Here is a 14,792-nt window from a genome sequence, read left to right as displayed (position 1 = left end):
TTCTTGAGACATATTCAGGGTGAGCCAAGAATTTTATCTGCTGGAGAAGCTCTCAGGGAGGCCCCTTTGCCTGTACCCTTGTCCCATGACCCCTGGCTCGTCGGTGTGTGTGCAAGTACGAGGCAGTATTTCTGACTCATGTCCAGAAAGCCCTTTGGCTTCTCTGCAAATGTGGGCTCGTCAGGAGCTACCTTGCCGGACATGGCACAGGAAAATAGGCACTGCGGCCACGGGCCCTGGTCCTACGTTCTCTCCAGAGACCTCGTGACCCTCTGCCACGTCAGACTGACCCAAAGCAGTCATCACCTCGCTTTGGGAAGAAGCTCCCCTTGGAATTGCAGGGGGAGTCTGAGCACCCAACAGAAAACAAAATGACAAAAAAACAACAACCCACCGTTGAGCCTTTCTGGGTTCCCAGTGCCATGGGGGAGGGGAAGGGAGAGTAGAAAAGCTGGAAAGCAGGGAGGTGGATTTTTAGTAGTAGCAGGTGATGGAGAGATGTGTTGAGTCTCTTCTACTCAGCCAGACCCTGCAAACAGGCGGTATCAGAGGATGATGACTTTTTTTCTATTTGACTCTATGTTTCTATTTAACATATAAAAGGTATGCGGTACGTATTGCCAACCTGTGGCTTCTCCCCAGTCCATTCCCCAAATGAAGGAACTTTAGTAGCCTGACTGCAGCTGCAGCATCTTGTGTGCTACCCCCCAAGCCCCCCCCCCCCGAAGATGTCTTACAGTAATAAACCAGGGCTTTAAAGAGTGTGAGAGAGAAGACGTGTGTCTTAAGAGAAGGGGTGAGTGACCACGTTGGTGACAGCCCCGTCATTCATCCATTTGGGCCGAGGTGTTGTCGGGAGGGTACGAGGCTTCGTCCTAACTGTTCCCACCCTGCAGGCCCTCCTGTTCATGGCTCTGATAAATGCATGGCTTGGGAAAAGCCACCTTGACATTTTGATTAGTTGAGGGGCGACTCATTTTTGAGGCACGTAAACAGCTTGTGAACTTGGGGGGTTACCACTTGGAGTGATTAAAAAGGGAGCAGCTGTAAAGCTGGTTCTGTGGGGCTGATCCCCCCTGGGGAATTTCCTGACTGGTGTTTGGATGTGTCCCTGTTTGTCATAGTTCAGCTGAGCTGCCCCCCCCACCCCCATATATCACACAGTGCCTCTTTCTGAGAATTCCAGCATATTAATCCTGCCCTTCTCTCGGCCAGCAGGCCTCCGCAGTAGGTGGGGGTGGGGAGTATCATCCTGTACAAAAGAGGGGCTGGTGAATCTACCCACCATGCTTCCCACAAGGCCTCACAGTGGCCTGCCATTGCTTCACCCCAAACCAGGAGGGCCTGGCTGGGGGTATAAATAGACACCCGGCTCTTAAACAGCTGATCCTTACACAAAAATAACTTCACACAAACATCCGTACAAAATAGTTCCTCCATGGTGGCCAGGTGTAGGGTCCCCCTTCGTCCTGGGGGGACTAGAGCAGCAGGGCCCCTTGCACACACCACGCCCCTCAGCAGGCCCTGTGCCCACCCACCAGTGGGTGAAGGGAAGAGGCTCAGGGAAGTGCAGACTTGCCCAGGGCCCCGCGGCTGGTGAGTGAGCAGACCAGGAATGGAACCCAGGCTTTCCCGGAGCCCAAGCCCCTGCTCCATCCTCTGCCAGGCTCGCTTAGGGCCAGAGAGTGACATATCCCAGGCTTTGCGGCCCCGGCGGTTGCTGTGCAGCTACTCAGCGCTGCTGGTGTAGCTCAAAGGTAGCCACGGACGGTCCGAAAGCAAAGGACCGTGGCTGTGCCGACAAAACTATTCACCACTCAACGGGCCGTAGTTTGCTGACTCCTACTCGACACTCGGCCGCCCTCCTGAGGCCTGAGAAAGGCGATATCAGGGCCTGGAGAACCTTCTGGAAGAAGTGTCAGCCGGAGCTGGACTGTGCGAGGTTCAGGAAATGCAGCTGGGGTTTGGGGCTGGCTGGGGTGAGTGCCCTCAGGCAGTGCAGAGGTTTGATGTGACTGGTCACGAGGGTCGGGGTCCCCGCTTTCAGCTGGAAGGAGGACATGTGCCCCTGCCCAGACTTGGTGCTGCTTCTGCGTTTGGGGGCAGAAGCCGGGGTGTCCACAGAGCACTGTGGTCCTGCCCCGTTCGCGGGCACAGAAGCAGGAACCAGCGCCGTCTGTCTGCACAGGCCCCTGGGATCACCAATGAGGCTTCTGGTCCCTGAGAGCTTTCATGTATTTAGGGAATAAAATCAGAAGCTGTGGCCCAAACTTGAGAAAAGCAGACTGTGAAAAGCACAGACGTCACGGTCTGTGGAAAGCACCTCCCCACTGAAGAAGGCGGGCTCGTGCAGGAGAGCCCCCTTTTGTCATAGAACACACTGCTCTGACCGCGTGCCCAGGCCTGTGCAGGTGGCGGATGAGCGCTCTGTCACTGTCTCCCCAGCACGGTGGAGGTGACACCCCAGGGAGCAGCTGGGAAACAACGCTGGGCATGTGTCCCGATGCTTCTCCATCGTGAAGCAGGGTTTGCCCAGGTCTCAGTCTCCAAAGCGTGGAGCTGGTCCTCCACCCCATGCTGGGAAGCCGCAGACCCCAGAAACGTGCTGCCCCATCTCCCAGCCCAGAGTTGCTCTGAGGGCCATGGGAAACCCTATACAGTTACGGTCCGCTTAACGTCGGGGATACGTTCTGGGAAATGCGTCGTTAGGCGATTTTATCACTATGCAAGCATCATAGAGTGACACACGCCTAGATGGTGTCGCCTGCTATCCACCTAGGCTATATGACGTGGCCTCTTGCTCCTGGGCTACCAGCCTGTACAGCACGAGCTTGAGTCAAGCACAAGAGACGATAGATCAGGAGACGTGGTGACCACGAGGTACATGAGCGGCTACCTGTGTGACACGCCTGGCGTACTGTTTTACAGCAAACTGGTTTTTTATAAGTAGAAGTACTATAGTCTAAAATAACAATGTAACAGAGTGGTTTATTATCACGACCAAGTATTATGTCATGTACATAACTTCTACGACGGGTGGCACAGAGGCATGACCACAGACATGTGAGCCATGAACTGGTGCTGTGACAGCTACCGATATGACGGTGTCGCGAGGTGACAGGAGTTTCTCAGCTCCATTACAATCTTATGGGATGGCCATCGTTGGCCGAAATGTCATTGTGCGGTGCATGACTAGTTGGTAGTGTTTCACCAGAGCTTTCCTCCTTCCCACACCAAACTCGCCAGACCTGCCAGGGCGGAGCACATTATTCTCTGGCAGAGGGAGTCTCAGGGGCTCCCCCCTCCTGCCCCGTGTCTGGTGTCCCGCCTTCGGCAGAATTCGGGCATGTCAGCAAAGGCCCCGTGATTTTGCCGCAAGGGTGTCCCACGTCTCTGTGTGAAGTTTGCCAGGACACCTCTGAAGCCCTATGGCCGAGTGTCCCTGTCCGCTTCGAGGGCACAGCCAGCACGTTGCTGAGCCGGCATCCGACACTCAGATTCACAGCTCACAGTCCTTTCCTCGACTTGATGGCTGGCTGCCCCCTTTTCCTTGAAACAGCTTCGAAGTGTGTCTGGGTCAGTCCCATGACTGGTGAGGTCAGCTCCTTCCAGGGAGCTGACCCAGACTTTCAGGGATCCGGGTTTAGGTGGGTTAGCGTGGCATTTACACTCAGGTCCCAACCCCAGCTCTGAGGTGGGGGGTGCCCAACAGGGACCCACACACAGCTGGGCAGTGGCAGCCCTCCTGCCAGGCTGGCTTGTTTTCTCCCTCCCGTCATGCCACACCTTCTCTTGCAGGCTTTGCCGTGGCCCAGTGCATAAACCAGCACAGCTCGCCGTCCCTGTCCTCGCCATCACCGTCTGCCAGCGGGAGCCCCAGCGGCAGCGCGAGCAGCAGCCACTGCGACTCAGGAGGCGCCAGCTCATCGTCCACCCCGTCTGTTGCCCAGAGCCCATCAGGTATTGGCCACGTGACACAGTGCGGGAGGGACTTTGGGGAACCCTGTAACCCCTCGATGCCGAGACCGCTGATACCCAGCTTCTCCTCGCTGCCATGTCTGGGGACACTGCCACTCAGTGTTCCACGTTCAGTCCACCACGATGCCGTGCACGGGCCGACTGGTGTAGCCCCCTGCAGGGTAGCAATCACTCCTTTTGCAGGCTGGTCCACTGAAAGGCCTTCCCTGACTGCAGAGCTGGAGGGGATGGACAGCAGGCAGGCCGAGCTTGAATCTTCCCCCTTATCACCTCCAAAGTCTTAGATGTCACAAGGAGGGGTCTCCCAGACGCAATGGTTTGAAGCCTGGAAGAGAATCTTATCACTGCTAATTTTTTTTCCCTCTGTAACGTACCAGTTTCCTCTTTAAATGTTTGGTGCAATCCAGTCGCCTGTGACCGTGGCCGCACCTTGCCGGCCTTTTGAGAGTGTCAGGATGTGCTAGAGTCGTAGCTTACCTTCCTGTAACTTACGCAAGTGCAGACGAGGCACAGAGAGAGCCCGCAAGCAGGGAGCCTGGAATGGGACGTGTAAGTGGGTGTCCCCCTCCACCCCATGTTCTCAGCTGCCATGAGCCCCTCACACGTGAGCCCCTCACGCTGTGTACGATCCCAGGAGTAACGACACCAGGCTTGTTTCCTGAACAACATAGCCCTGAAACGCAGCCAGAGGAGCAGGGCCCGAGCGGGGACAGCAGTGGCCTTGAGAGTGTGTGATATTTCATACCCCAGCTGCCTGACCCCATGGGTCTGCAGGGCCCCAGGGACTGTGGTCTGCACCCCCATTTGGGTACGCTCAGTGTTGTTCGCTGTTCCTGCAAAGTCCCCTCAGAGCCCTCACCCGTTATATTTCCTCTCCCTGCCTCAGCGGGGGGAAGATGACCACCCTTTCTGAGCTGTTTCTGAGCCCGATTTAAGGCTGGCTGCACATCCAAAGACTTGCCACTGCTGTTTCCAGGCTTGTAGCTGGGAAATTCAGACAGAGCTTCTTCCAGAAGCCAAGCACAGCCCTCCGCCTGGTCTCATGCTGGCTCTGGGGGCCAAAGTGCAGGGTTGCGTGTTTGTGTGCTCATGTATGCACGTTGCTGTGTCTGTGTTGTGTGCACCCCATATACTTACAGTTGCGTTTCGGAGGAGAGGTCTTTTCCTGGTGTAGCTATGTGTGCCTTTCATTTCTAAGGAGGCACCACCAAGAGCTAAGCGAACAAATGAGCCATACACTTCTTTGCCTAAAACTGAAACCAGCAAAGAGCCATATGTTCCCCACCCCCACCATCCCCTGCACACGGTGCTGATGACATGTCTTCTTGTCTCAGAAACCCAGGGGCTGTTAGCCTGGCTGTCGGGTAGCCAGGCAGTTCCGGTCGATAAGTGATGGTCAGGCCCTCCTAGGTGCCTGCGCCCATTCGGTCTGTCCCCAGCAGGCCTGCAGAGGCCAGCGGGTGAGTCCCCATTTTTTACGCTGCCTGACAGTAAAAGCCTGAGGCCCAGCCTGCCTGTCCGAATCTCGGCAGACACTGAAATAACTCACCTCCTAATGAGGGCTCTTAACCAAGGACCCAGCTATTGATCCCTAGGAGAGAACATCAGAGAGCGTGAGCTCCTCCCGTCACAGGTGCCTGGCCACAGGAGCCAGCTCTGTCCCCAAGCCCATGAACGGGGTAGGTCTCGGGAGGACCACCATTGACTTGCCTCTCGATGCCAAACCTCCAGGCCACCCCTCAGCCTCCCGGGCCCCTCCAGAGGACAGCACATGGGGTTTCCACGTTCCCTGTAGGAGCAGGTCTACCCAGATGGCTCTGACCTGTGCCTGGCGTCTCCCCGAGCCATGCTGGACGGGAAGCCAAGGATGGAAGTAGGGAGGCAGGCTTTATTGGGACGGGTGCCCTTCAGCCAGTTTCCTGGCTTGCCATCGGCCTGGAGTGGTGGCTGAGGGTTCAGACGTCTGATTTGGACAGGCTGGCCCTGTGCTGCCTGCTCAGCAGACTCTCCACCCTCAGGGCCTGGCCACAGTCTGCCAGAGGCGACATCCTTGGAGGGCCGGCCAGGCCGGAGTGGGGCGGGGGGGACGACAGGGCCTCTCCTTGCAGCCCAGCCAAGGGGCCACTTGTCCTCAAAGCGGTTTTTGAGGGCACAGTGCTGAATCAGAAGCATTCCTATCCCTGTGTTTCCAGAGCCTCCGAGTCCAGGAAGCCCCCAGTGTGGAGAGCAGCTGCCAGGCCCTCTGCAGCCACAATTAGCAAACTCCAGTGGTTTCTTTGTCTTGAAGCCACACTGCCCAGTCAGGTGTTGGGCTGGGAAAGCACACGAGAGATGCCATCCACAGGGGATGAGACGGGCCCTGTTTTCTGCGTCCGCTCCATGGTTTTGAAGCCTGGAGTGGTACAAGGACGTCTGTAAAGCCAGGGGTGGCCCTCACACTATCTGAGCAGTGGACACACGGCGTGGGCACCCACTGCACACTGGCGTCTCAGGAGACGCTCCTCCCAAACCTGAGCCCCCGTGGCAGACACTGTGCTCGGAAGTGCTTCACAGACACCCCACGCTGAACCCCACTGTACAATTGAAAACACGGGGGTGCAGCTTGGCCAGGTAATGCTGCCAGCAGCGGAGGAGCCAGCTGTGAACCCAAGCCTTGGCAGCTCCACCTTCTGAAACAACCCAGCGGATTATCGATGGGGTCCCTCTGTTGGTCTCAGTGCCTCCAAGGGGTGTCCCAGAGACCTGGGCCCCGGGTTTGGATCCCGGCTGGGGGCAGCCCCTGAGGTGCACACCTGTCTCCTTCCAATGTGCACATTTGCTCCAGAGCCCAAACAAAAAGGCACCATCCACAGAGGCCCACTGACTGTGCAGCCCCTGTGCGGGAAAGCCCGCTGGTCCCCCAAAGCAGCAGCACATTAGACCCCAGATGACCACGTCTCTGTCAGCCCAAAGGGGCCCATCCCCGAAGGAGGGCATGAAACTGTTCTGATGCCCCATTGTGTTTGTACCTCCACACTCTGTCTAGCCCAGGGGACCTTCCATTTCCTGCCTGGGTTTGAAAGATGCCCATGTTTATCCCAAATGCAGATTTTCTCAGCTCCCCATGGGGTGTTCAGTCTGAGCGACTGGGGTTTGGTGGATGTCAGACATGACCTCAATAGGGTCCCTCCACCAACCAGCCCCACGCCAGCCCCTCGTCCTTTTAGTGGCTTGTCTCTCTTCATCTTCTCTGCCTCGGCCTTCGTGCCCCTCTGCCACTGTATTAACTTTTTCTGAACACACGGGATTTTGTAGAGTCCCCACTGTATCCAGGCACTGGGGATACAGGGAAGCAAAGCATGTCAACCACATAGATAAGTGTCGAGTTATAAACTATGACAAAGGAAACATGCAGGGGTCTCCGACAGCACTGAACAGCTGCAGGAGGGGCCGGAAGGCTCCAGAGGAGGTGTCCCTGGGGATTGAAGCCAAAGGATGAGGGCTTAACGAGATCAGGGCTCCGTGAGGAAGGCAGCCTGTGGGTCTCACACACAAGAAGAGCCTGGAACCTGGCAGGAGACAGGCTGATTCCTTTTCCCCATGTCCCCGGGGTTAACCTGTAAATTCTGCCCTAAAAGACAGACCAGGGGCGATCTGTGTTTGAGAAAGATCTGTGCCCATCAGGGCCGAGGCCTATGACCCAGCAGTGGCTGCAGGCCCCTCACTGCAGGGGGAAGGAACCCCGCCAGAGGGGCCCCCAGAGAGCCCTCTGCTGGGAGCTCCTGCTTCTGAGTCTCCTCTGTACACCAGAGCAGGTTGTAGACACTTGTGAGTGGCTTGTTAGCAGGTACTGCCCCCTCCTCCCGCAGGCAGAAGGAAAGGTCAAAACTGAATTCCCTGGTAAACAAAGGAGGCAGCCAGAAAGAGTCGGGAATGAGGGATTTTTATTTTCATCGCCAATTAGTTACTTGTTAACGGTGTGCCAAGGGGACTTTACCATCTGGTTTTACCACCTCATGCATGAATTGACCTGTCCCCACTGTCCTTTAAAGAGTGTGCTCTGTCTGAGCTGGTCATGGCCTTCTGGGGAGAGCTGGGCACCCTGCCCCGGGAGGCATCAGGAACCCGGCGTTTTGCCGCCCACTCACCAGCAGAGCTGGCCCGAGAGGCCTCAGCTGGTTCCCCAGTGAGAAAATTACAGGGTTGGCGTCAGCAGTTTTTTTTTTTTCCTTAAACACTTTATGGTTTTGAGAAGTTGAAATTGAGAGAACATATGGCGGGAAAGAGAAAATAGACCCAATTTTGGAACCAGATGTAGGCCCCGTAGGAATATGTTGGAAATATTTGCTGAGTTTCGCCTGTGCACACATATCATGATGGACACACGCACGCACATACACACATGTGCTCCCGCACACTCACACGTGCACACTCACACACACAAGTGCACACACATGCCCTCACACACACACGGTGCGTGGCGATTCCGATAAGCAAACCGTCTCAGACAACAGCTCTGTGACCCACACCGGGCTCCTTAACCGGCCACTTGCTCCTCCCGTCTCCAGATCTGTTGCACGTCACACGCGTTCTGGGTGAGTGACCCTGAGGAGGAAGGAAAATCGTTTGTTAAAAAAACAAAGTCCGAGTGCAGGCCAGCCTGCGCTTTCCAATGTCCATTCTTAAAGCCCAGAGAATTATGAGATGTGGCCACTGTGACTCTTCCCCAGAGTTTACAGAAGGAACGAGTTTGGCTCCTGGTGGCCCAGTGCTGGGAGCCAGACTGGGACTGCGTCCTGCCCTGCCAGCCCTCCCTCCTGTCCTCACCTGCTCTCGAGCCAGTTGTCTGAACACACAACCTTCACCCCAGGACACAGTCCCTCATGGGCCAACCGAGAGCCAGACAGCCTAATACTGACCGCATGTCACTGAACTTGGTCACCAGTCAGGCAGGACTTCTAAGGACAGAAACTCGAGCAAACTGTGTTCTCTTTTCTTCCCAGTTTTCTCCGTGGCATTAATTGTTTTTAATTGGGGTAAACTATACATAACATAAAATGTATCATTTTAACCATTTTTAAGTTTATAGTTCAGTGGCACTAGGTACTTTCACCTTGTTGTGGTATGTGGCCTTAATTTTAAGCTTTGGCGTAATCCCTAGTTTGTCTCAGAAATGATGGTTTCTTCCTTCCCAGGGAGATGCTCCTAACATTTTTGTTTCAGCTGATAAGAACTCACCCCCTGGCCGCTTGGCACTTGGTCTCAGATCTTCCTTCCGTAGTTCAGTCTTGGTTTTCAAAGGTTCAGGTCCGCAGAGTATTACCTGGATACTGTCACCTCGTGGCTGGGGATGGGATCTCAGGGCCCCTCACCCGTCCGAGGCTTTCCCAGATTTCAGTCCTGTGCTGTTGGCTTCAGCGCCATGACACCAAGAACCGTCAGCCGCCTCAGCTAGGTCAGAAACCTGCTCGTTTCCCTGGCTGGTTTGGCTCTGGTCCCCAACCACACAAGCCTTCCCTCCTCACACTTCCCCAGATATGCAAGGTTTGCATCTTAACTGCTGGTTCGCATCGAAAACTGATGGGCAGTTTTGTTCTTCTGGCCCCTGAGGTTTCTCACCGAGACCAGAGGTTGCTGATGACCCCAGCTCTCTTCTTTCCAGCAGGACCAAACCTTCACTGTCTTTACCCGACTGAGTCCCATGAGCGAATGGTTGGGTTCTTAGCTGTCCCGACACCACTTCGTCCTGGGCGGGGCGGTGGGAGGGTGTTGGGGGGGTGTCTTACCTGCATGGGGGGCTGCGCCCCACGCCCCAGCTGTCACAGCACCTGCTGGGGCGCTGCCCCTGCTCCCCTCATACTCTCATCAATGCTTAGTGTCCGTCTCTGCTCTGTGCCCCCGTTCCATGTCACCTTTCTCTGTCGTGTTGTTAAAGGCTTTCTATGATCTGTCGCTGTGTTTCCCTCTAGTCAGGAGTGGCAGGAAAGGACGCCGGCGAGTGTTCAGCCTGTCGGAGGCCGACAGTCACGGCGGCCACTGGGTTTAGTGCTTCGAACGGCAGCTGTCACGGCAACTCTGGCACAGCCAATGCAGGCAGGTCTCCTCCGTTAGCCGCCATGGGCCCTCACTGCCCCCTCGCCACGCTGCATTTCCACAGTCGGCAAGCTCTGCACGGCCAGCCGGGCCTCTGAGGACACCAGGCTGTGACCCAGGAGCCATCCTTGAAGTGGGCATGTCCTCAGCTCCCCCCGGGCCGGCTCTCCCATTCCCCTTGTAGCCTCACCTCATCTGAGGACCAAATCCCCAGACCCGTGACCCTATGTCCGTTCTGCCAAGCCAGACCCAGGCAGCCTGGAAACGCTGTCATTCTCCATGAAATGCCAGGCAGGCCAGCGTCAGGCTCAGCACAGGCCCTGAGCTAGACGCGGGTTTTCCAGCCGAGCCCTCATAGGGTCCCCCCAGTTTGGGCCACAAGGATTAGGTGGTAGAATTTGCAAAAAGCAACCCAGAAGTCAGCTCTTTTTCTTTTTTTTTCTCCTTTTTCCTTTTCTTCCCTGGCCTTGCTCAAAGCTAAGTGGTAGATTCAGTCACGTTCCAGCCAGAGGCCAAAAGTAACTTCACTTACAAACGCACCAATGGGTGTGACTCTGTTGTCCCCCTTCTTACATGCAGTGCTCCAAGTAGCAGCGAGGTGGGTCTGGGGGCCGCTGACCCGCGGTGGCACGCTTCGGAGGGCCCACTGCTTTCAGGGTTTCCCACGTGTGCCCTCCCACCGGGCAGCTGTGCTTGCCAGTCAGGAGCCTTCTGCCATCTTTTGCGTTTAAAAGCTGTTTTCTCTGAGCTTTGCCCTCCGACTTGCTGTGCTGTTCTTTTCTTCCCATATCACTCAGGCCCACCTTTTCCAGACTGAGCACATCAAACCCAGATTTTTACTCAAAACTTGTCACTCGCTCGACAAGAGTCATCTGAGCCCCTGCCCCAAAGCAAAAGATCAGCTTCTGAGTGTGCTGGCGGGGACGGGGTGGTCAGCTCGGGGCAGAGCCACGGGGAAGCCAGCATCGCTCGTGGAAACCTGGATGTCCAGGATTTCCCTCTCTGCCTCCAGTCGTCTCCTCGGTCCCTGGCCAGGAAGCTAGAATGTTCTCCGAATCCCTCATTTCTTGGGCTGAGCCCTAGCTTAAGGCCTGAGACCTCAAAAATGCCAGCTGCAGTAACCTTTGCAGCTCAGCAGTTGACCAGAAAACGGGTCCTCACTGGGTAATTTCCCTCTGGTGAAAACCTGGCAAAGTTTTGGGGTTTTTTCCCCCCCCTTGAATGGATAAATGTGAAGATCACATTCAGGAAACAGTTCTTAGTTTAAGAAATAATAGTGAAGTAAAAATAAATAAAAGTAAGGCAGTGTTGGAGGTGACGGATAAGAGAAGGGTATTGTTTCTTATTAAAAAAATAAAAGCTGTTTTTATGGGGCGGGGGTGGAAAGGACCCTTTTAATAAAATTGTTGGTTCTTTTCCTACAGAAGAAACCAGTTTTGTGTGTTTGGTCTTGTTTGTTGATTTGTTTGTTTTTTAATACATCTGTTGGCAACTGTCCAACTTCCTTGATTATTCTCATCACCGAAAACCCTGGTAGGAGTTAGGGAAACAGTCTGCCAGCTTTTTTGAATATCTGCATGCAAATGCAGGCTTGAGCAAAAAGGGAACTCTTACACAAAAGTTTTGAGAAAAGCATGAAGGAAATGCTTTGCAGCTCTGTCTCCAGATGGCACAAAAGTGCCATTTGGAGAATTAGTCATTTCTAAACTGCCCCATCAGCAGCTCAGCTTACGCATGGATCCATGTGTACAGGAGTTCACAGACACGCTCAGGTGAAGTGAGGTGGAGGCCACCGGAGCAGGTGAGCCCCCGTCGCAGAGAGACACACGTTGTGATGAGTGATGGGCAGTTTGTGCTGGGTCAGAACCTGACCCTGGGCATTGGAACCAGCCCATCACCACAGATGTCCTTATGGAATGGAGCAAAGTCCCATAAAAGAGAAACCAGAATGCTCGTGGAGTAGTGTTTACTCGGCATTCTGGGCTCAGCTCACACCCCGTTCAAATCACTTTTTCCGCTAGGGCTCACGGGTGGCCCCATTGCCACCCACTCAGGGCGAGGACACAGCACCCAAAGCCCCATGCTGTGGTTGTCTCTGGCCTTATTTCTCTCTCTCTCTCTCTCTCTCTCTCTCTCTCTCTCTCTCTTTAAAAAAAAAGTCCGTATGAAGACATTAACTGGGACCTCGTAGAGCTCATCTTGCCTGAGAGTCTTGTGGGAAGAAAGGCCGAGACGTGTGCTTTGGGGGACAACCTGTGGCCTGTGCTTTCCCTCCACAGCAGGGGTCCTCACCCCCTCCTCCTTCATCCCGTTCTGTGTGCCCTTTGGTTTTATTTTGCTCTTGGTTTGTCCATTCTTTCGCTCTGTGTTCAGTTTTCACTTGTTTTGTTTTGGCTTAACTTATAAGAAGAAGAAAACCCAACTACCCGGAATCCCATTGAACAAAAGAAAGGCGACCACCATCCCCAGGCCCCAGATGGCCTCAGACTCGTGGCTCAACACAGTGTCATTGGCACCTCCTGCCCATGGCTGGTCAACCCCACGATCTGGACAAATAAGAGTTTGCTACCCAAGCGAGGTGCCCACAGCCGTTTTATCAATGGCTTCAAATTACTGGCATGTGACATCCTAGAAAATGTTTTCCACAGTGCACTCCAGTCACGGCTGGTGTTGCTGTCCAGGCAGACCCATCTCTGGAAAGCAAATCAGGCCATCTGTCTGCCATCTGATCAAGAATTTTGAAAAGCACCGAAAAAGAAACAGCCACTCTGAGAATGGCCGTATGGGACGGAGCCTCCCCTGCTTGCCTGCTTTCTCTCTGGGGGAGACAGGAAAGGCCCCGGCCTTCACAGTGCCTCCCAGTGCTGACTCAGCACGTGGAGAAGGCGCGGGAGACAAACCACAGTCTGAGGTTTGGGTTTGGTTTTGCAAGTTGCAAAGTTCTATAGAATTCCTTTTTTTTTTTTTTTTTTTGGTCCCTATTGCAGTAAGTTCCGTCTTGAGTAAATGTGACCAAATTAGACTCTGGAAATGGCGTGATGTGATAAGCACACCCAAGCCCATTTGCTCCCTAAACTTGTTCATCATGAGGCAGGTGTTGGAGGATGTAGTCGTACACACAGCCCTCCTGGGCCGTTTCCCAGCACCCATAATCCTCTCATTGATTTTGCACACGCCCCTCATTTTTCCCTTGCATCACAAGTGAGGGTAATCCTGGGCCCCCGACAGATTTTTCCCCAGGCCTAGGTCAGACTGGATTTACCAGCTTCTGTGTCCCCAGAAGGAAGAAGTGGAACAAGGTGTCCCCTCAAAACTACCGTCTCCCACCCAGATTTCCCTGGGCCTTTGTTCAGGATGGGAGCAAAGGGGCCCAGCGGGAGCAGAGTGTCTCAAAGCTAAGTGTCCCTTTGTCTCCCCCTCCCCACCCAGATGACCCCATGACTACGGAACAGCCTCAGCCTAACCTTCCTGACCAGTTGGTGATCCTCAATGAAACGGAAGCGGACGCCAGGCCCAGCAAGAGCCCGGCAAGGAGCCGGGACGTGGAGACAGCCAGCCTGTCCCCCAGCCTCACCCCCGCCCAGCAGCCCAGCATCTCTCTGCTGTGTGAGGACACTGCCGACACACTGAGCGTCGAGTCGCTGACCCTCGTGCCCCCCGTTGACCCCCACAGCCTGCATACCCTGCTGCCCCCCACGGGCATCCCCCCGCCACCCACACCCGCGGCAGAGGGCACAGTGACCCCAGATGAGGAGGCTGCTCCCTCGGGGCCAGTGGGCCCCACCGAGCCCTGAGTCGTCGCCCAGCAGCCTCCCTTTGTGTGTGTGGCCCTGCTGGTAGGGGCCCGGTGCCACCCACTCGCAAGACGGCAAGCATCTGCAGCTCTCCAAGGCCCCCAGTGACCACGTCCACCACCCACCCCTGCGCTCCTTGGCTCCTCTGAATTCTGCTTCCACTTTGCACTTCTCTGAGGCGGGCTGGGACTGTTGGAGACAGCCCAACAAAGCCAGATTACCAAGGTACCAGCTCGGGGAGAAGGCTGGGCTCCTGGTCTCGGAGCCCGGCAGCCCTGGGGTGGCAGGACCCACAGGCACCACTGCTCTCATCAGCCAGGCCTCCCCAGGCTCGCAGCTCCTCCGCCACCTTCCCCAGTGTGCCCAGAAGAAGCGGACAAGGTCACTGCAGGTCGACATTTGTAGAAAAGCAAACTTCGATAAACATGTCCTTTGGGTATTTATTTCCACTTTTGGCAGCAAGTGAACAGCATTTATTTTAAAAGCATCTATTTAAAAAAAAGAAAAAGTCCAAAAAAATCCTTAGTGCTAAGGTTTGATGTCATGTAAAAAGTGTAAGACTACTGTTTCATTTTCGTTTTCCCTTGAACTTCCCATGTTTTGGTTTAGAGTTCTCAACCTGGCTTTCTCTGTTTTCTTAAGTGATTATTTCTTTATTACTAACTCTGCAAGCCTGTGGGATGACAAAGCACCTCTGGGAAAGTTTAGAGTATTTTTTAAACAGAATACCATGTATTTTCAGGTACACACAGAGTAGAGAGGGCCGAAAGTTTCTGCGAGGCAGCCTCCTGAGAGGGGACAGTGCGGCCAGCTCCTGGCTCAGGACCCATTCCTCATCTCTCTGGACTGAAACCGAACAGGACAGTTTGCTCGTCCTCCCGTGTAGGAGACGCCAGCTCCTGACCAGCTGCAAGGGTGTGACGTCCGCACGCCCGGAGTCATCCTCGA

The 14,792-nt window shown here is 54.9% G+C and overlaps 1 protein-coding gene across 11 annotated transcripts in view; it reads left to right on the top strand.

Annotated features, from left to right (window-relative positions):
- Positions 1-14,363, top strand: part of CLEC16A (C-type lectin domain containing 16A) — a 190,103-nt gene extending 175,740 nt beyond the window's left edge. For 8 of the 11 annotated variants that reach the window (XM_074323098.1, XM_074323097.1, XM_074323096.1 and 5 more), the window contains 2 exons: positions 3,799-3,960; positions 13,480-14,363. In XM_074323098.1, coding sequence (XP_074179199.1) covers positions 3,799-3,960; positions 13,480-13,844 — 527 coding nt within the window. In that variant the 3' untranslated portion in view covers positions 13,845-14,363. Of the gene's footprint in view, positions 1-3,798; positions 3,961-9,926; positions 10,051-13,479 lie in introns of all 11 variants that reach the window. The other 3 variants (XM_074323101.1, XM_074323100.1, XM_074323099.1) reach the window with 2 other exon arrangements.
- Positions 14,364-14,792: the final 429 nt, after the last annotated feature.

The sequence above is a fragment of the Rhinolophus sinicus genome, linkage group LG18 (assembly GCF_036562045.2).
Source record: "Rhinolophus sinicus isolate RSC01 linkage group LG18, ASM3656204v1, whole genome shotgun sequence".
Lineage (NCBI taxonomy): Eukaryota > Metazoa > Chordata > Mammalia > Chiroptera > Rhinolophidae > Rhinolophus > Rhinolophus sinicus.
Note: the sequence above shows the minus strand (reverse complement) of the source record. Positions and strands in the feature narration are given on the sequence as shown.